The 22614-nt window shown below is 35.9% G+C and overlaps 1 protein-coding gene across 1 annotated transcript; it reads right to left on the bottom strand.

Annotated features, from left to right (window-relative positions):
* Window positions 1–894: 894 nt before the first annotated feature.
* NMBR (neuromedin B receptor) lies at window positions 895–17417 on the bottom strand. The gene is made up of 3 exons (XM_055324734.1): window positions 16996–17417; window positions 3185–3533; window positions 895–1296 (listed from the first exon to the last, which is right to left on the bottom strand). Exons 1-3 carry the CDS (start codon window positions 17415–17417, stop codon window positions 895–897), a joined length of 1173 nt encoding a protein of 390 aa, XP_055180709.1.
* Window positions 17418–22614: the final 5197 nt, after the last annotated feature.

A 22614-nucleotide genomic window follows, 5' to 3' on the forward strand; every position in this document is an offset into this window, starting at 1 on the left:
TTCAGAAAAAAACTGTGGTACTATGCAGAGAAAACTTGCCTAAATGAGATTTCATACACTTATCAGGTGGCTGTTGCAAGAGAGAATGAGTAAATGATTGAACTCACCAGAATTACACTAATCATCATATCTATACAGATTCATCTAAATGTTCAGAGACTCAGCAATGTATATGAAAATGGCTATGCCATTTTCTAAGTCACAGTTTCGAGGCATATGATACCTATTTTACATTCATAATGAAAATCGATCATATTCATACGGTATCTATTTTACTATTCATAATCGAATGTCATCATTCCTTTTAATCACACACCTAAAAGTTACAGACATAAGCTGTCTCTATAAATTATGATTAATCATGCAAAGATTCACAATAAATATTATTGACTTGTGATTAAGCTCTACCTTTTGAATTCTCTATTTTACTTAAACAAAAGAGATAAATACATGCACTGCTTATGAATAAAATTCACCAGGAAAATATGACTTGTATTTCAAATAATGAGAGTTTGAATATTACCCTCACTGAATCATCAAGTCAATATAGGAATTCATTTCATGCTTCAAGATAAAACAAATTTAAGATAAATACATTAGAGTTGTCTCTAACAACAGCTTAAATCCTGAAACAATATTAATTTATACGCATATAAAATGGCATCTTGGATGACTTTTAATGTGAGACATATATTTTTCAATGTAATTTAAAATCCTGTTCAGAGAAGAATGCTAGCTGTTTGTCTTGCCTTTTCTGAGTCAATCATGAAATCACCTGATGAATTAGCTAAGCAATAGTAAGAATGAGGAAATGGCTTCTTTCTGCTCTGCTCAATAGATAGAAAGGTGAGTAAATTCTTTCCATGTAGTAAGTTGTGAGTAGAAGGGCCAAAATCACAATGCCATTTCCTGCTTCATGCTGTGCCCATTTAGTAAAACTGAATTGGTCATCATGTTCTTAGCACTGCTTTTCAGAGATGTCATAGGCACTGCAGAAGAGCTGTGAAGGTAGCTGGTTGATCTCTCTCCATAGGACTTCCTCCCACAGCAGAGCTGGCTATTGAAATGCCTCCTGAAGCTTTTACTGAGTAGATAAAGAGCAAATGGATTGACACAAGAATTGCAAAAGCTCAGAACCCTGGCAACTAAGGTGACAATCATGTGGCCTAGAGAGGGGTCAATCTCATTATAATTGAAAGACCTATACATGTAGAGAATGTGATTTGGAAACCAACAGAAGACAAAGCAGCCCACAAAGACCAGCACAATTTTCGCCAGGCGTTTCCGTGTTTCCATCTGCAAGTACAAGGAAATAGTCCCATCAGTTAAAATGAAACTGGAACCATCCACATGTGAGACAACATGGTGCAAAAAGATTAAAACTTACCATGGCATACAAATGCAGCCAAAAATACAAAAATTATTTTCTTCAACAACGTGATGATTTCAAGAGTTTGACAAACCCTATTTTGGTCACTATACTCTTTCATCTAAAAATATTTGACAGCCTATACAAGACTAGATGATAAACTATTAATAAATGGCTATATCTTCATGTTAAAACTGTGACCTAAAAAAGTCTCTTATTTTTAACTACTTTCTTGTTGCTTACAGTCTTACTGTGTTCACTTTAAATATAAATCTTTTCTGTTTGTATCAAATCCACTGAAAATAATGAACCACATAATAAATTCAAGATTAGATTTTTTTTAAAATCAGGAAAATTGAAATAGAGCATGACTTTTTAAATCCTTATTACACACACACAAACAAAAACACAAAACTTGAGATTTGAAGTTCTGGCTCACATAAATAAAAATCAGTGATTATCAAATCTGTAAGTATTTACTATGTTAGATTACCTTTAAAAATAAAAATACATTTTTTTCTTTTCATAAACTTTATATATGGTATTTGCTGTTTTATAAGAAAGCCTTCAGAAATGTGATAGAGAAAATTCAAAATTTAGTCTAAGAATTATTTTTCTAACATCTAAAGTTCAAGGTTTAGCTCATATTTGTCTTATTTGCTTAAATGTTTAAATAAGGCAACAGGAGTGTGAAAACTAAATTTATCAAAAGATACTGATAGTAAGCAGAATGATATTTTCAGAGCTAAAACTATTGATAATTAACTAGAACATGCCAAAGAAAACTGGAAAGGTTTACAATTAAGACAGATCTGATGTTGGGTGGTAGGCGTGAACAGTGTTGGGGGAAGCAAATAAAAGTGCAGCAAAGAGGAGGAAAGCAAAATGTGGTACTCCAGATGTATTCTAGTGGCATGAGTTAAGTAAGATGGCAATATTTAGGAACTCAGTTGTGAAATTTATATTATGAAGCATTGTCTACCCTAGCAGGTGGAGCATGGGTGCAAGAATTTCATGGCAGTCTATACTTGGAGACTCAAATGCACAGACTGGCTGTTGGCATTGAGATTACTTCTTAGCAGATATCAAGCCCAGTTACCAAGTCAGAGTTTGTAAGTCCCAATGGAAAAATTCACAAAAACAAGCAGAACTAATGCCATTTAAAAAAACAAAAGTGGAGGTGGGAGGGTAAGAGGAACTCAGTTTTAGAAACCAAAGCAAAAAGTCAAATACCCAAACTGAGATACAGATTGGATTACAGGGCAAAGGAAAAAGTACAGTGAGCCTATGACTTGGATTTTTTTTTTTTTTGCTTCAATGATGCTACATATTTAGACAATTCTGGCATCCTACACAAACTGCACCCCCAGTTCCCAGACCATGTCCTACGGTCTTTCCTGATGGTCCTTGTCCCAGACTTTGTCATCCTTATTGGGCTAATGGGAGAAGAGACAATAATTAAATAAACTTATTCTTAAAATGTGATGATTTTCTGGTTTATTATGTTGTTTTTGCACTAACATTGGCAGGTAAGGAAATGCTTTCAAAGATATTAAATTTTAACAGCCCAGGCCCAGAAGGCAGGTAAGGGGAACCTCAGTAGACCTCTACAGAGATGCTCTCCCCTCCTCCTCCCAACACAATGTCCCTTCCAGTTGGGGCTAAATGCAAATCCCAGTGCCCTGTGGCTCTTTTCTAATCTTTCATGGCACTGAGAATCCACGAAATGGAACAGAAAGTAGCAGTGACTGCATCTGACCCCCACACCCCGAACACACACACACACACACACACACACACACCTGCCAAGCCTACCTGTTTTTTAGTATGTTCATTGTATTCTCCGGGAAGATTATGTGCACTTTTAATTAAGGTCTTTGCAATATGATAATAATAAACGCTAATAACAGCCAGTGGTATGAGGAAATAAACCAAGAAGATGAGCACTGAGTGAATCTTTGGGTGGAATTCATCCGTCTGAGGGTAGGGTATACACGCCGTGAAGTTGCCATTTTCCAAACCATCGATGCGCTTCACTTCGGAAAACACGGCTTCGGGAGCGGCCAGCAGCGCGGAGAGCACCCAGATGCCCACCGCCTTCGCGCAGGTGCGCAGCACCGCCCCGGACGTCTGCATGTCCATGGGGTTGACGATGGCTCTGTACCTGGCAGACAACACGCCCCACATTACTCTCATAGACAAATGGAAAGGGAAAGAGAAAGAGCCAGGGAGGGAGGGAGGGAGGAAGATCCTACTTGCTGATACCCTATTATTCCCTAGCTGGTTTGCAGTGTATGGAATACTTGGTACCTCCGATGTCTGTCTGTCTACAAGGCACGCCACTGCTTGTTGGCACAGAAGATGGGAAGAGGGATCCCTGGGTGGCGCAACGGTTTGGCGCCTGCCTTTGGCCCAGGGCGCGATCCTGGAGACCCGGGATCGAATCCCATATCGGGCTCCCGGTGCATGGAGCCTGCTTCTCCCTCTGCCTGTGTCTCTGCCTCTCTCTCTCTCTCTCTCTCTCTCTCTGTGTGACTATCATAAATAAATAAATTAAAAAAGATTAAAAAAAAAAGAAGATGGGAAGAGACAGGGAAAGATTTTAAGCTGTCATTCTTCAAATTGCATTGATTTGCTTACCTCTTTCACAAGTTCTTTCTTTCCGAAATCCATACCTGCCACAAAGTAGCATCAGTTACTGAATTTCTTGTTGAAATCATTATATTTTCAAAAAAAAACATAAAAAAGATCACTGCTGAAATTGCAGGGAATAGACAATAACTCTAAAATATAAAATGTTCACAAAATAATTTTACTAAGTTCTATCTTAATACTTGCCTTTAGCTTTTGAGCTTGAGTCTCCTACTTTTTTTTTTTTCCTAAGGACGTTAGTAAAACTTACAGACTATCTAGACGGTGATTTCTGCCATGTTTCGATCATAAGAGCTGAAAGAACTGAAGATGAAATAACATTCTGTCTTCGCAGATCAAATTTATTTCATGTTGAGACCTCATGAAATCCTCTCTTCCTATATAATACCATCATACTGGTGAAAGGAAACACACTCCAGAACTTAAGGGCTTAACCAATCCAAACAGCTAAATCACTCACACACTTTTAGGCAATAATAATGCAAAAAAAATTGTTAGTGAACATTAAATTATTTATATTTTTTTGAATTAATTAATTAATTTATTTATGATAGTCACACACACAGAGAGAGAGAGAGAGGCAGAGACACAGGCAGAGGGAGAAGCAAGCTCCATGCACTGGAAGCCCGACGTGGGACTCGATCCCGGGTCTCCAGGATCGTGCCCTGGGCCAAAGGCAGGCGCTAAACCGCTGCGCCACCCAGGGATCCCCTAAATTATTTATATTTTTCTGAAAGTATTTCTGTTATAGTATATCTAGGTTGTTAACAAGATAGAATAAAAAGTGATTTTAGTCAAACAAATCTGAACCTTTGTCTCATCTCTAATACCTTTTGGAAATTCACTTAAGATCTTCATCTGAAAAAAAAAAAGATCTTCATCTGTAGGGTGAGGATTTATAACATTTCTCTCAAAATTTTTTGATTATACAAAAATAAAATGCCTAATTAGCAGATGTGCCTGCCAATTAGCAGATACTAATTGTTATGATTCTGTACCTTTTCCTTATTTACATTTGATTTAGTCTTGTGTTCTAAAAAACTCAGACTATTTCAAGCACCATAACAACTGGGTAAGGTCTTCTGAGGTTCTGTAAAAATGTTTCCCATCACCTATGGGAGAGGAACAGCTCCCAGCCTGAGGGAGCCTCTCCTTCTCCTTCCTGACTTGCATAAAGTATCATTCCCAGGCCCTCAAGAAGAGAAGGTCCGTATTTTTATCTAGAGAGTCTTCCCAGGTATAACAAGAAACATAAATTTTAAAGTGGAGTAGCAACAAAGGGCCTCGACACCAAATTAAATAAAGTAGCATGCATAATGCCTTTATTTTACCCAGACTTTGCACATCGCAGAACACAGTAGACATGTGCTCCATCCTCATTCTGCTTAATTGCATGTTCTTAAGAAGCTAAAAGAAGAAATACAATAAGTAACTAGAATGAGCTATTTTTTTTGTTTCTTTAAACTTTTTATTAGATTAATACATTCAAAGAGGTGTTATTTTTGTTTTGTTTTGTTTTCTTCTTTTTCATCAGAGTGCACTAAGAGCCCATAAAGAAAAATAGAAACCCTCAATTTCATTTCAGGTCCTGCTCCTGGCTGGGACGAACCAATCAATGTCATGTCATTATCTCCGTCTATCTAAGAAATGTATCTTTGCCACTATTTCTTGAAGTAAATATTATAGACATTTGCTTTTGACATCCTGTTATGGAGGTTGAAGATTTTCTCTTATACCACCTCTATTCTTCCCATTACTAACTTCCTGGTTTAGTATGCTATATTAAATGTTTATAAAATAGTCACTATATTGTTATTATAACTAAACAAGTATCTCACACTACAGAATTAAACAAAATATATTTTCTTTCTTACACATGTCTCTAATATACCTACATTTGCTACTTGATTATTTTCTTGTTTGTATAATTTTTCATGTTCCTGTATTTCCTTTTTTTTTTCAATGTTCTTTTGCCACCTTGCTGAATAATTGGGGTCCCAGTGTTTGAATCTCAATTCCTCTTTCTTAGCCTTTTACTTTATTAAGATCATCTCCACCTTTTTTTTTTTTTGGTTTTACTCCTAAGATACTTTATAAGCTTTAGCTTCCACCCTTTCTTCTGATTTTTTCAACCTCTGCTATCATATTTTTGATTTCTAGAAGTTCTTTCTAGTTTTCAAGTCACTCTTTTGCATAATATCCTATTCTTATGTTATAAATATATAACGTCTTATTGTATATCTAGAACTAATTCAGGAAATTTTACTTCTCTTTCTGGTATAGTTTCAGTAATAGTTAACAATAGTAGCAAAGCTTCTCTCAAGTTTCAAGGAAAAAAAATCCTTTTTCTCACAATAAAATCCAAGTGAATAACTACTTAGAAGAAGCCTATTCCCTTCACAGAGTCCAGTAACTGAAGTTTAGTACCAATATACATTATTTTCACTGTGGATCCATTTTTTCTTTTTACATGTTCAGGTGTCCCTCTCTGCCTTTTTTTTTTTACACATTAGTTGTGATGCTGTTCTTGGAATTCATGGAAATACAATTAAAGCAGATTTTAAACAAACAAAAAGAACAACTAATACCTTCAAAGAGGTTTATTTATTTGGTTTCTTTATGTTGGAATTTCTCCCCAAAAGTTAGATATCTACCACCTGCCAATTCATATTTAAGATTAAAGTTTACAAACCTGATGGTAAATTCTTTTGTAAAGGGAGGAGATGGGAAAAGAGTAGAGAAGTTTTAGGGGGTGATGAGTACTAAAAATTAATCAATTAAGTAGCCTTTCTTTGTTAGATTGTCAGAAATCTCAAAGAATATTCTGGTCTTTCCTTTGTGGATTTAAAAGGGAAGGAAACATCACTCCCCATGCCTTTATTCTACCCCATATCTAACCACATAAACATAAATTATGTTAAGGAAACTGCGAAGAGAAATGAAAGCTGTAACTTTTTCCTTCTGAGAAGATTGCCACAGTAAAGCTAGCAACCAATCTAGAATTCTTAATTTAGGAGAAAAAACCTAGTAGGAGTGTAAGACATGGGTAGAGAAGCCTTTTCAACTGGAATGATTCTTAGACATACCCTGCAAGAAATGGAAATAGATTTTGGATCTTCCCCTAAAGGATACAAAGTTGACAGAAAGGGGAATATTGACAATTCAATAAAGCCAGAAATTGCAGTTTAAAACAAGAGATGGTGCAGCCCGGGGGGCTCAGCGGTTAGGGCCACCTTCAGCTCAGGGCGTGATCCTGGAGACCTGGGATCAAGTCCCATGTTGGGATCCCGGCATGGAGCCTGCTTCTCCCTCTGCCTGTGTCTCTGCCTCTCTCTCTGTGTCTCTCATAAATAAATAAAATCTTTTAAAAAATGAAAAAGAAAAAAGAAAACAAGAGATCACTGAAGTGTCATATTAGTACTTACATATCACTTATAATTGCCAAATAATAAACTTTACATTAATGTTTCCTGTACATCTTTGAAAGGATAAAAAGTCAAACAATATAGTGCAAATTAATATGGACATGCTTAATCATCCTTCCTTTAAATATTTATAAAAATGTAAGAATGATAGTCTCTCAATGTACAAACCATCTCATTAAATTTAGTAGCATAATACATATGTGTGAAAGTTATCTTTTTTTTCTTTCAGATTGTCTCAGAAAGGTATTCCTCATTGAAAACTAGAAAATAATCAAAAGGAACTAAAAACATAATCATCATTCATGTACTAAATAACAAAAAATAGATATGCTTCTTCATTAATTTCTGTTTTGAACCTTGCACTTACCATATCTGTGTATAGTCTAAATTTAGCATAAAGAGTTAATGAAATATAATATTACAAAATATATCATGAAAATTGGATCATTTTAGCTCATATAAAGTCATCTCAGTATCTCAGAATCTCCATCTACACATTTCTGTAAACCTACTAGTTACATTATCCAGTTTCTTCTATCACCTATCTCTCTCTCTCTCTCTCTCTCTCTCTCTCTCTCTCTTTTGGCTTATCATACTTTCATTTATCAGAGGCCAACAAAGAGTTTAAATGTGATCAATCTGACAAAGGAGAGAAAGGTATCATGGAAGCAAGAGAGAAAGAGAAAATTTCAAAAAGACGTATAGACCTCTGTGTCAAATACTCCCTGAAGACAAAAATGAAAACGAAAACCTCCTTTTGCTTACTATTCTATCTAAAGTACATAACATAATGCTTGACCCATAACCATTTCTCAATGAATGTTTGTTGAACTGATAAGGAAATGTGATCTGAGCGGCCAGGAGATTACTTAGTAAAAGCAGTTTTGGTAGACTAGGATGGTCGTTGATATTAGGTTAAGGTTAGAATGAATGTCAGAAATGGATACTCAGTCTAGTCTAGTGATGCCCAAGCTGGATCCAATTTGGAATCATATAGAGCTGAAAACAGATAGAAGAGTAGGTTTTTCCTCAGATTCACTGGCACAGAGTCTCTAGGATGTAAAAAATGAGGTTCTGCATTTTACTAAGATTTTCAAATGATTCTGAATACAAACCAGGTTTAGAAACCACCTTTTAAGAAGATTGATTGTGGTGATAAGCATCTTTCTACAAGACCCCTGTGAGCTTGTCTGGTGCAAAGGACACACATTCAGCAGTGGAGAGTATCTGGAATCCAGCAAAAGTTCAGCATTAAAAATTACATGCCTGACCCATACAATATGTCACATGAGTTTTCTTTAAGATCTGTTTATTTATTTTAGAGAAAGAGTGTGTGTGAGCCAGGGAAGGAGCAGAGGGTGGGAGAGAGAGAGAATCCTCAAGCCGACTCCCCACTGAGCATGGAGCCTGACACGGGGCTCTGTCCCAGGATCATGAGCTAAGCTGAATACAAGAGTCAGTCACTTAACTGTCTAAGACACCCAGGTGCTGAACACGCTATAAATATTTTAAAAGTATTTATAGCTTATAGCGATAAAACTTATTGTGACTAAAATTACTAAATTTATTATTTAAAAATATCTGTTCATGATTATAGAACAGAATGTCTATAACGATAATCTTTTAAAAATAATGTAATAAGTGGGATGTCACTTTGGAAAGGATGAGAAATACCAAATTTGATTACAGAGGGCTCAGCAATTCCATTTGTTCTTTACTCCCCTCCACTAAATCACTTTGTTCTTAACCCATTAAAGTATATGACTTAAATGACACATGAAGGTGTCACAGGAGAATGACAATGACAAATCATGGTGGTGAAGGCAACAGGTTAGAACTAGCCAGTCTATGATTAAAGGAATTAGAGAAGGGCTATAGAAGGTAGAGAGCTCGTTTTCATTAATTTTACAATAGGCTTATTTTGTTTTCCACTTCAATGCCTATTACCTAAAAAGTAACTGCATATGTGAATAAAAATTGGCTTGAATGAAAGGGTCATTTGTTATCCTGATACATAGTTGACACAGTATAAGTAGTTACACAGCAACATACTGTTTAGAAATGTTTTCACATTGTCATTTGAGAAAATAATCCTGTGCAGTAAAATTGATTAAAGTACCCATTTTGCAGAAAAGTTCATTGAAATTAAGAAATTAAATGATGTTGAAATGATCACAGAGCCAGCAGGCAGATGACTCAGGATTCACACAAGACTATCTTGTGACTTCAGAGTCTATATATTTTCAATTTATGGAACATTGCAGAGAATGCAGCTGAAAGTGTATTATCTATTCTACTCATTTATAGAAATTTGACTTCCTTGTCCTTTTAAAGCCAGTGCTATTTTTAAGTGAAAAGATGGGATTCCCGGGTAGCTCAGAGTTTTAGCGCCTGCATTCACGCCCAGGGCATGATCCTGGGGACCTGGGATTGAGTCCCACGTCGGGCTCCCTACATGGAGCCTGCTTCTCCCTCTGCTGTGTCTCTTCTCTCTCTGTGTATCTCTCATGAATAAATAAATGAATTTCTTTTTAAAAAAAAAGACTTAACTTATGTCTGTAATCACATTTTCTCAATTATAACAATCATTCTTATGGGAGTAACTAAGCCTCAATAGTACTAGCAAGTAATATTTCATATTTTTAAAGTCATCTCTAAAAACTACATTTTCATCAAATCAATGTAAATACCTATAGTCACCTCCAGGTCATGCTCTCATAATCTAAAACTACTTCTTATGAGATGTTTAATGTTTGGCTGTCTCTTAAAATGTGATTCTCTTCCAAAAATTAATTTAAATTAAATAACAATTATTAAAATTTTCATTCTCAAAATATTCCACCCAAATTTCCACAAATAATAAAAATAAAGGGGATTTATATTGAAAGTTTAAAAAATACTCTTAATGAAAATCTGCAGAAGAAAAAAATCAAAACCTAGTGGCAAACAGATGAATCAAGGGAAGGGCTAGGGATAATTAAATGGTTAACATTTATTCTTGTTCCCGTTGAAGATCTATGACTAACTGGAAATAGAAAATACTGCCAGAACCTCAGTAAATCAGTGACATTCGCAAAGGTAGGCTATGAACCTAATAACAATGAATATTTTGTATCAATAATTAAAACAATAAGTTAAGAGACAGCTCATTAAGTTTGAACCTAGCAATATCAAGCTGGCTCATCACTTTGGATCCTGAATTAAAATTGAAAATAATTTTGATCATACAGAAACAAATGAGAATTCAGGAACAAAACAACAAACAATAAAAAAAGGAAATGTAATGAAAATATGTATCTTATTGTGTAGAAAATAAACATATGAACTTTCCGAATACCAGTTGTCAGTATATTTGGGATGTGGTTGGAGTTTTCCATAGAGCTGAAAAAGTTTACTGATTACATAAATATTATCTAAAACCTACATACTAAATCAAAAGTAGAAATAATAATGGAAAGTAAATGCACAAACATAGTATATAGCTATTTTGTACTGAATATTGGATCAATTCCTTCCAGAAGAGAATCATCTACACCTCATATCAACATCAGTTTTTCCAGAAATACAATAAATAAACAAGTAAGGATTAACTAAAAGATTTTAAGTGGAACTTATTGAATGGACTATTATACAACCACAATAAAGGACGAGATCATGCCATTTGTGACAACGCAGATGGACGTAAAGGGTATCACCAAGTGAAATAAGTCAGATCGAGAAAAACAAATGCCATGTGATTTTTTTCATGTATGAATCCTGAAAAACAAAACAAACGAATAATAATAATAAAAAAGAATCAGATGTACAAATACAGAGAATGAGTTGGTGGTTACCAAAGGGAAGGGAGGTGAGGGGATAGCAAAATGGATGAAGGAGGGTGGGAGATTCGGGCTTCCAGTTATGCAATGAATATCACGAGAATAAGAGAAACAGCATAGAGAATTGAATCAATGTTATTATAATAGTGTTGCACAGTGACAGATGGTAGCTACACTTGTGGCGAGCATAGCATAATACATAGAGAAGTTGACTTACTATGTTATACACCTGAAACTAACATAACATTGTATGTCAACTATACTCAAATTTATTTTTTTAAAAAGAACTTGTTAAGAATGAGAAAATAAAAACACAATTAAAAGTTTTCAAGACCTTGGAGACTGGTCAACCCTTCTGAGGAATCAGCAACTAGAAGAACCAAAGAAATTGCTATTTTTGTTCTTGAGACACACAACAGGAACTGTACGGCTGGGACAACTAACAAGGAAAGTGTTGAATGTCAACTGTCTGACCTCCTGGCTCAGGCAGACCAGATGGACCCCTAGTTAATTGTAGTATCACAGGCAAAAGAATGACAGGTACATCCTAGAGAGTCTTTGTTTCCACTGAGAAGTGGGCCAAATAGAATCAGCATATATTATTAACTGAAAGCCTTGTCTGAGACATTGCAACATTGAGTAGAGCAATAGATAGAGCCTCAGAGACAGAACTCACCATCCAGCTGCCTTAACGATTCTAGTGTCCCTTCTCCTCTTTTGGTCTTTGCTCAATAGCCAGGTAGGAAAATAATAGGATCCTATCTATAATGCCTCAGCTCTGCAGTAGAAGACATTATTCTTTTGCAAATGAAGAAAATATTGCCTTCTGAGCATGTGTTTTGCACTATTTTATCATCTTCTCCAACTAGAACATTTGAACCAATAGATACAGGACTCACACTGACATGCCTAGTATATCCCCTCCTTATTTATAGTGTGTCCTAAAGGTTTCAAATCAAGGTGGATGAATAATCTTCAAAAACTGTAAGATAATATATAAATGATGGCAATAGTGTGAATATTGTAAAAATTATACAGCACCCCCAATGTGCAAGAATCCTTCTAAAGAGAAGGAAAAAGGACATAAGCTGGAAGCATTTGAGACTAGTGAGCAAAAGATAGCAGACTTATTGGAGTCAACTTGTGTTTAACAAAAAAACATACGAATTCAAATTAAAAACAAATTAAGTGCAGGTTATAATTTATCTTGTTTTATGACTACATAAAAATAACACTGAGCCCTTCTTATGGAAAAATTGTTCACAAGCATGTGACTCACATTTGGTGATAGTATAAGCCACCTTATTGTCTTCAACTTTTATTTTTCCTCTACCTGAGTTTCCTTCCTTTCTTATTTTTGTTGTATGTTGTTTGGATCTTTATTTATAAGCTCTTTAAATTCTTTTGGGGCAAGTTGAAAATAAAGAAGCCCTCACTCTGGTAAAATGGGTTATCCGTAGGGGGAGTGGGGAGTATTCTCTTAGTGAGGTATAGCCAGCCTGAACTCTCCAGAAGAGTTTAGAAACACTCTCTTAAGTGCTAATGTCAGCACAGGGAAGCAAAGATTTCTAAACATACTATCCAGGGGTCCAGACCAAAGAAAGAATCTCCAGTTGGGGCCAGTTGGTTAATCAGTACCTGAGCTTTTGATCAGGAGTTTTGGTGAAAACTCAGCAAACAGATTATGGCATTCCCTCCCATCACTGGACTGAGACTGACCAAAAAATGTTTCTGACAGCTAAGGAGTGTTAGATCCAGGTCCTACATTTGATCTGTTTCAGTATTTTAGCAAATAATTGTACTGAAGAGAATATGTTTTCATTGGTATAATATCCAGATAAGGCTAATGATTCAAGGTTCATAACTAACAAAATTAGCTCAGTTATGGAATTAAATCTGATTATCCTAATTGGCAAACAAAAGCTTGAAATCATTACTATATTAGCACTTTATTCAGATTTGGTGCAGTTATTTTTGCATCCAATCCAGCATTGTCTATTTAATATCAGAAAAAAACATAATCCAATACATTAAATTAATATTAATTTCACTCTTATTATCTTATAGATTTTTAATATTGAATTTATAAATGCATTTTAATTAACAGTTACATTAAAAAGAATAAAAATTAACACCTAGTTTTACATTTGTAAATACATAAAATTATAAATTTTACAGTTCAGCACCAGGAATCTGAGAATTTTATTCCTGTAAAGGAAAAAAGAAGAACCCATTCTTAAAAGTTATTTGCATTTTAATTAGGGGCTTTTAGAGGGTGAAAGGTCTTCTTGAATCAAAGAAATGATATTCTAAGCCTGAAAATGAAACTACTGTAATAAATAGTGAAGGAGAGCTCTATCATGCCAACCACAAAGTATGTTTATGGGACTCCACCTATTCAGTATCATAGCACACATGTGAGAGAGAGAGAGAGTGTGTGTGTGTGTGTGTGTGTGCGTAAAACTGTTAGAAACATAATACCTCAGAGAATACACAAGTGCCTGTAATTAGCTATTTAATGTGAGCAAGCAAACAAGTACATTTTCAAAATCAAAAAAAAAAAAAAACCAAGATAAAAATAGACAACAAATTGAGGTCAACACTCTCACCATCTCATGCCCTGTATCTCCTCCTCCTACTCTGGCTGTGATACGCCTCTGAGGCACATCTACAGTAAACACAAATGACCTTTTCTAAGAACGTATCAGTTGAAACTTCTCGAAAAAGTTTGGAAAGCCAAGGATTAATAATTTCAAGTGCCAAAAGTGTCATCCACACTACCCTTTGGTCATATTTGAACCTAACAGATACAGTACTGAACACATTGAACAAGGTGATTTAGGTCTCAAGGCAGATTCATGAAAATCATATTTCTTATTTCAGTCTCTGCTTTCCAGTGATTCTGTCATCAATGCAACACTGAAGTCCACATCACATTGGGATATGCTTTCTGAAATAGAATTACCTTCTGTTTCTTTTCTACATTACTGTGATCTCTACTTCTAAATCTCTATTTTCTTAAGCAAAGAAATTTAAGCTATCTCATGAAAATAGGATATTTGGTTTAACAAGTGAATTTGTTGTTTAAAAACTCTACTAACAGGGTTTTGGGGTTTTTTTGTGTGTGTATGTGTGTGTTGTTTTAGTTTTCCTATTGCTACAACTACTACTTAATTTTGATTTTGAGATGTTTCTTTTATCTTGCACTCACATTTTGTGGTTTTCTTTCCTTTTGTTGAATCTAATGAATCAACTTTTGCAACCATTTTTCCTTTTTTACTCTTGGGTTCTTTATTTCAAACTGAACTTTTTAGTCTACCATTAAGTAGGAAAAATCATTAATACTTTCTTACACTTAGAAAAACAATAATGCTGCTTAATGGTGAAGAGTATGGTCTTTGAACTGAGCTCAAATGCTGACTCCATCATTGTGAGGTCATGAAAATGTTGCTGTATTTCAAGACTTAGTTTTCTTAACTTTAAAATGGTAACAATATTAATGCCTACTTACTAGTGTTGTGAGGGTAATAAATTTACACAGAAAAGGCACAATGCTAAGGGTGATTAGTCTTCTACTTGTTACCAAATTCACAGGATATCAAAACATTGGTTAGACAGAATGTGAGGCGATCAAGTACTTATCAACACTTGATTACTGTGTTCTGGAAGAAAAATAGAAGTGTAGATAATATACAGCAAAACATTTCCAAACCATTTCAACTGAATATTGGAATGTATTGGGTCATTTCACCACCAGTGATTCCAATTCTTCAATTTATATTTCTAAAACACACACTAATAGGCAGGAGTAGAATCTGGACCAAGTAGAAGAGGCCACCCACCTTTTTTTATCCTTATTATTACATTGTCTGTGGTGCATTTACAAAGTACATGACACACATAACAAACTGAAAAAGTCAGTAAATACATAAGGTATAGCATGTTCTGTCAGCTTGGTCAGAGCGAACTTACCTGTGGGTCTCCCTAATAACAGAGTGAGAAAAATGGCATGAAATAAACTCAAGCCCCGGATCTTACTACTGATAAAAGCACAATGATAGTAATTTTAACTATTGTAGTGATAATTATTCATTAAGTTTCATTCTAATCATTAAGTAGAATTTTTTAACTTTCTAATTAAAATAGATTCTATAAAGGAGGTCAGCTAAACTAAAAAGTCACATTTTAATCTAGGATTCAAAGAAAACTTCATAAAAGGTAATAGAAATGGTGTCATAGTAGCAAGATGAGGTGCATAATTTACCCAAAGGCACCCATTTTTATAGGAAAGTGGTTTTAGAGAGACTATGACACAAACCAAAAAGTCAATATTAGCTTTAAAAAGGCAGAAGCTCTCAACTCGCTGGTGATTGTTGTCTTTCCTTCAATGAAGAATAACACTTCAATGCCAGAGTAATGGAAGGGTATTATTGCGAATACCAGGAAATTTAGATGGACTCATTTTCCATTAATAACAACATGTAAATTGAAAAAGAGGAGAGTGAACACCTCCTTAATCACCCAAGTTCAATTGTTTATCTAAATAGCTTAAGTCCATACCCCATCCTCAAGGGAATTAGACCAGGTCTCTATGCACAGTTGCCTAATTGGACATTTTGTCCCCACTCCCACCCAGACACTCCTCCTGCTTAAATGCCTGAAAGCATGATTATAGAGAGACTGAGACCTCTGGACCAGGAGTCAGCAGGACCTGGATTCTCTTCTCTGCTCTGCCAGAGGGACTTACATCCCCTGTTTCTCAATATCTTCGCCTGGAAAATGACATAGTTGAACTTAGCTGATCTGCTAAGGTAGAATAATGGACACTTCCCCACCTTTGAAATATGTGAAAAGCAGATTTGATATCAAAAATGTATTTTTACAGCATCTTAAGACATTAAAATTTGGTACCTACCTGTTGAGGGAGGGTGTCACTTAACTTGAAGTATTAAAACAAGAATGTGCAGTCATCTATCTGAAGAGCACTTACTATTGTAGTTGTTTGACTTCAAATAAAACAGAGTTTAGTTAATATGTGTAAATGGTATTTCCCTATATTTGAAAAAAAAACTTCAAAATTAAACATTTCCCTAATATCAATTCAGACATTCTTACCTATCATGTTATTAAAATACTGAATAAGGAACTGCACTCCTAAACTTTTGGCACGCAAGAAAAACCTCTACATGATAGTTGCACTGTTGTCCGATTATTCTGTAGCTTTTCTATGAAGTAAATAATACAGATTCCCAAAGTGTGTGCAGGGGAGGAGGAAGACTAGGATATGCCATTTTAAAACTCCTTTTTTTTTTTTTAAGATTGTACTTATTTGTTCATGAGAGACACAGAGACACAGGCAGAAGGAGAAGCAGGCTCCTCGCAGGGGGCCCCATGCAGGACTCAATCCCCAGACCTGGGATCGCCCTGAGCTGAAGGCAGACAGCTCAACTGCTGAGCCACCCTTAAAACTACTAGCAAACTAACTCATTTTAAAAGTAATGATCTTCTTCTTCTTCTTCTTCTTCTTCTTCTTCTTCTTCTTCTTTTTTTCAGGCTTCACAGCTCGGTCCGTTTTAACTCCTTTCATTCCAAATCCCAGATACACTCTCTCTCCTTCACTCCTTGCCCATCCCCAGACTTTCCAAACTCCCTCCCCCCCCCCCCCCCAGGAGCGCTCCTTACCCTCTTCCACCTCTTTCCCAGGCCACATCGCCACTACCTGCGCCCTTACCTGTCGGCGCTGAGGGCAGTGAGAGTGAACACGGAAACCCCCACGGAGGTGAGCTGGATGACGGGGATCAGTTTGCAGCCCACCTTCCCGAACATCCACTCGTCAAAGAAGTAGCGCGACGCGTCCACCGGGACGCAGGTGAGCAGCAGCAGCAAGTCCCCGGCGGCCAGGTTAGAGATGAAGATGTTGGGGACGCTCCTCATGGCGCTGGTGGTGATGAAGATCTTCACCAGCATGATGTTGCCCAGCAAGCCCACGGCGATGATGAGCAGGTAGAGGGACGGGATCACGCAGCGGATCGCGAACTTGGCGCCGGTCCCGTCGGAGGCGGGCGGCAAGTCCCGGCCGGACACCCCCGGGACCCAGCCGCTCTGATTCTCGCCCGCGGCCTCCGAGAGGTTGCAAAGCGCCTTGGGGGGCATGGTCTCCTTCTCAGGAGAGTCCGCTGGAGTTTCATGCGCCCAGGTGCCCTGCAGTGTAACACACTCTTGGGCTTAATCAATGTCCCTCTCACAGGGACAGGTTCCCCGCCTGGGGGGAGGGGGGGCAGTGGTCACACTGCCCCGCATCCCAAAGAGGCCCGGGACTTGGTGAGAAGTCTGTCCACGCTCTGGTGCTTCATCTCTGGAAGGGGCACATTGGCGCCTGCTGGTTCCAAATTAAAAAAAAAAGATAAAGAAAAAAAAGAAAAGAAAAAAAGGCAAAGCAGTTGCGTCTTTGTGCTAATCCTCAGTGGTTTATTTTCTTTACAGCTAGCGGAAAACAGTCCTTCAGTGAACAAAGATTTATCCCTCCGGAATTAATAAAAGTACCTGCTGGACAGTTCCCGGGGAGGCGAGGAAGTGATCCCGTAGCTGCCCAACGAAGCGCAACTGAAACCCTGGGGAACCAGCGGAGGGGCGGCTGGCACTTTCTGCAGTTCCTGCTGTCGCGTGTGGAATTGGAGGGGATCTGATTCCTCTCACTCTGCGCCCCTACATAGTTACAGTCCTACCCGCCTCCGAGCGGGAGGAGCCCCAGACAGTTTGCCAACCTCAGAATTCAGGGGCTGGGCTAGTAAGGCCCTGGAACTCTGAATTTAGGAAAGAGAATGAGAGACAAAAGGATGGAGTAAATGAATGGAATTCCCTCTTCATTCTTCCTTGGCCCATTTTTTTCACCCCAAATATGGAAACTCTTTCCAACAGCTGGCATATTAGTTTTAAACTTATTTTTATTGGAATACAGTACGCATAAGGTATGCAATTCTTGAATGTACAGCTTAATCTAACCACCATTCAGAACCTACAATCTAACCACTGTCCCTTGAAATGACACTATTTATTCTGCCTTTTGTCATCTAAGATTAGTTTGCTGGTTTTGAGCATCCTATAAATGGAAACTTAAGGTATTTAATCTTGTGTCCGGTTTCTTAGCATTATATATGTGAGACCCCTTTGTGATTCCTGTGTGTGGTATTTTTCATTGTCATATAGTATTCCAGTATAAACATACCACTGTATTTTGAGTCTTGATAGTTTTAGCTAATCTGGCCAATGTCTCCATAAGTATTCTTTGCCTGTCTTCTGGTGTGCATTTGGATAAATTATATATCCAAATATATTATATATCCAGTATATTTTTTAGGTAAGAATGATTGAATATGTTCAATGTTAGCAGAAATGGACAATTTTCCAAAATAAATTCCAACTTTTTTTCTTTTGGAAACTTGCTGGACAATATCTACTAAGGCTGAACATACGAGTGCCTATGACTGAGCAATGCTAACCTTAAATATAGTCTCAATACATAAATAATGCACTATTTTTTAGTTTCAGGTTTACAATTGCTGATTCAGCAATTCTATACATTACTCAGTGCTCATCATGGTAAGTGTATTCTTTAATCCCCATCACCTGATACACTATTTTAAATAGGGTAGTCCCAAAACCAAAATGACTTTCCAAATTAACACCATCTAAGTTTAATGTAAACTTCTCAGAAGGGCACAATTCTGAAGTTAGTCAAATAACATCTTCATTAGGAAAAATAAAAAAAAAGGAAAAATATAAGGCTGGTTCTTGGTTCTTAAGGATAAAATTGCGTGAAAAAAATAAAATTAGTCAAGAACTACCTATAATGGGGCAGCCCTGGTGGCACAGCGGTTTAGCGCCGCCTGCAGCCCGGGGTGTGATCCTGGAGACCGGGGATCAAGTCCCACGTCAGGCTCCCTGCATGGAGCCTGCTTCTCCCTCTGCCTGTGTCTCTGCCTCTCTCTCTCTCTGTCTCTCATGAACAAATAAATAAAATAAAATAATTTAAAAAAAAAGAACTACCTATAATGATCAACATAAGCTGATGAAATGTGCCAACCTATTTCTAGAATGTAAGCAATTTTTCAAGTATTTCTGACCAATAACAGCGTTTAATTACCATAGGCTCACTAGACAAGATAAACATTTGCTCTATAGTCAATTTTATGTTTATTAACTTGATTATAAGTCTGTCCTTAACATATTCTTCTTGATTTCATTATTTAATTTGTTATTAGGTCACGGTTGGCTAAATAAAATAAGTTTGGATATATGTATATAATCACTTTTATATATCAGATATATAGGCAATTAATAGCACATATAAGTTGAGAATGTCTCTAGGAATTTTATCTTCAAAGTTTTTTAAATTTTATCTCTTAACATCCAATCTTATTATGCAAAGTAAATTAACTATGAAAGCAATCTTCTACATTATGAAATCTCCCATTTTCAAATTGCAACTATCCCATTCTAACCTATTTTATATAAAAACATATTTTAGTCTAAGTGGTTGTACAAAGAGACACCTGCATGGCTTAGTTTGCCTTTGGTTTAGGTCATCTCAGGGTCCTGGTAAGGAGCCCGTATTGGACTCCCTGCCCAGCTGGGAGTCTGCTTCTCCCTCTCTCTGCTCATGCTCTTTCTCTCTCTTTATATCTCTCAAATAAATAAATGAAGTCTTTAAAAAATAAAAATAATAAACAAATTGCTGTATGAAAATCTGTATTCTCCTCTGTGTCTGATAATGCTAAGCATTTAGATGAGAAAAATGTTTAGTCTGAACACTGAATTACTAAATGTCCAATTGCCTGGTATTGTAGAAATAAGACATCTAGATTACAGAATTTTTGCATTTTAAGTGGATCCATATATATTTACTCAAAGTCTTAGGTTCATGAGATTGGAGAGCGTAATGAATCCTTTAATAATAATAGCCTTACTGATTTTTTATTAAAATATTATAAAGTTATTATAATTATGTATGTATTACTTAGATATACACCAAATTACGTATAAGTGTATAGCTATTGTCTCATTTGCATAAGATCAACCCATCAGAATAAACATCTGCTGAAAGGATAAATTTTTTTATTATACTCAATGCTCTATGCATCGCATTAGGTTCCTTAGAGTTATATGTTATTTAATATTTATATGTGTTCTATGAGGTACATTTTTGAGTCTTAATTTTACATATGAGATGATCAAAACTCATAGAGGTAAGATAACTTGCTTAATTTCCTAAAGACTTTAGTAAAACTGTATTTTGAAATTTATTCGACTTCAGTCTACTGTATCTCATTGTTCTAGGAGAATGAAATTGCATGAAAAAATGTGATTTCTATATACTTGAAAGATACATTTTTAATATTGAAGTATTCAATGTTTATAAAATACATATTATACATTTTATTGCCCTAACCTGAGCAAAATCTATTCAGAAGTATATTAAACAGTCCTTGTTGTTTAAAATTCATGCAAATAAGATGCATTCACAACCAAAAAAAAAAGAAAAAAATTGTCAATGGAAACTAAACCAATAATGATACAGATGATACAATAAATAGATAAGGATATTAAAATTGTAACTTAAAATGTAACGAAAACCTTATACCATGTGTTCAAGAAGGAAGAAGAAAATATTAGCATTAACATAGAGAAATGGTGAATATAAAAAGACATTGAATTTCTACAGAGGAAAAAGCAATGTGATGGGAAACAAATACTATAGGGTTAACTGCAGAAGAAATCAGTGAGCTTGAAATATAGTAATAGAAAATTTTTAAAATATTTATTTATTTATTTATTTATTTATTTATTTATTTATTTATTTATTCATGAGAGAGGTAGAGACATAGGCAGAGAGAAAAGCAGCCTTCTTGCAGGGAGCCTGATGTGGGACTCGATCCCCAGATCCAGGATCATGCCCTGAGCCAAAGGCAGATGCTTAACTGCTGAGCCACCCAGGCATCCCTAGTAATAGAAATTATCCAAAATAGAATACTCAGAGAAAAAGCTGAAGAAAACAACAACAAAAAAGGAACAGGGTATCAATGCACTGTAGAAAACAGTCAATGGCCTAATCTTTCTGTAATTAGGTCCTTAAAGGACAGGAGAGAAAGAAAAAATTAAAGTAATGGCCCAGCATTTCTTTCAAGTTTGATGAAAGCAAATCCCAGGTAGAAGAAACATGAAGAAAATTCTACCAAGAAGGAACACTGGAAGCTTTCCCAGTAAGATCGGAAACAAGAAAGGATGTTTTTTCACTGCTTTTATTACACATTTTACTGGAAGTCCTAGCAATGCAATAGGACAAGAAAAGGACATGAAAGGTATACTGATTAAGAAGAAGGAAATAAAACTGTCATTGTTCCAAAACATGGCATGATTATTTATGTAAACAATCCATAAAATTCAACAGAAAATCTCCTGCAACTAAAAAGTTATTATAGCAAGGTTGCAGGACACAAGGTTAATTTACAAAAGTTAACTGGTTTTTTTATATACCAGCAATGAATAAGTAGAATTTGAAATTAAAAACAATACCATTTACACTAACACTCCTATAATAAAATACTTGTACAAATCTGAAAAAATATATACAAGATCTATATGAGGAAAACCATAAAACTCTGATAAAAGAAATCACATAAATAAAGGAATAAAATAAATAGAAAGATAATCCATAGTCGTGGATAGAAAGACTTAATATTTTTAAGATATCATTTTTTCCCAATTTGACCTACAATGCAATATTAATCAAAATCTTAAGTCTATTTGTGAATATTGACAAAGTTAATCTAAAGTTTATATGGTAAAGCAAAAGACCCAGACTACCCAACAGAATATTGAAAAAGAATGAAGTCAGGGACACCTAGGTGGCTCAGCAGTTAAGCATCTGCCTTCAGCCCAGGGCGTGATCCTGGAGACCCAGGATCGAGTCCCATGTGGGGCTCCCTGCATGGAGCCTGCTTCTCTCTCTGCCTCTCTCTGTGTGTGTCTCTCATTCATAAATAGATAAAATCTTTTAAAAAATGAAGTCAGAGAACTTACACTATCTGACTTCAAGATTTACTATAGAACTACAGTGATCAGGACAGTATGGTATTGGCAAAAGAATAAACAAATAAATCAATGGGACAGAACAAAGAGTGCAGAAATAGACTCACATAAATACATTCAACTAATCTCTGAAAAGGAAGCAAAGAATACTATGGAGCAAAGATTGTCTTTCAGCAAATGGTGCTAGAAAAAGCATCCACATGCAAAATCATAGTAATAATAATAATAATAATAATAGAGACACAGACCTTACACTCTACAC

This window comes from Nyctereutes procyonoides, unplaced genomic scaffold, assembly GCF_905146905.1.
Source record: "Nyctereutes procyonoides isolate TBG_1078 unplaced genomic scaffold, NYPRO_anot_genome, whole genome shotgun sequence".
NCBI lineage: Eukaryota > Metazoa > Chordata > Mammalia > Carnivora > Canidae > Nyctereutes > Nyctereutes procyonoides.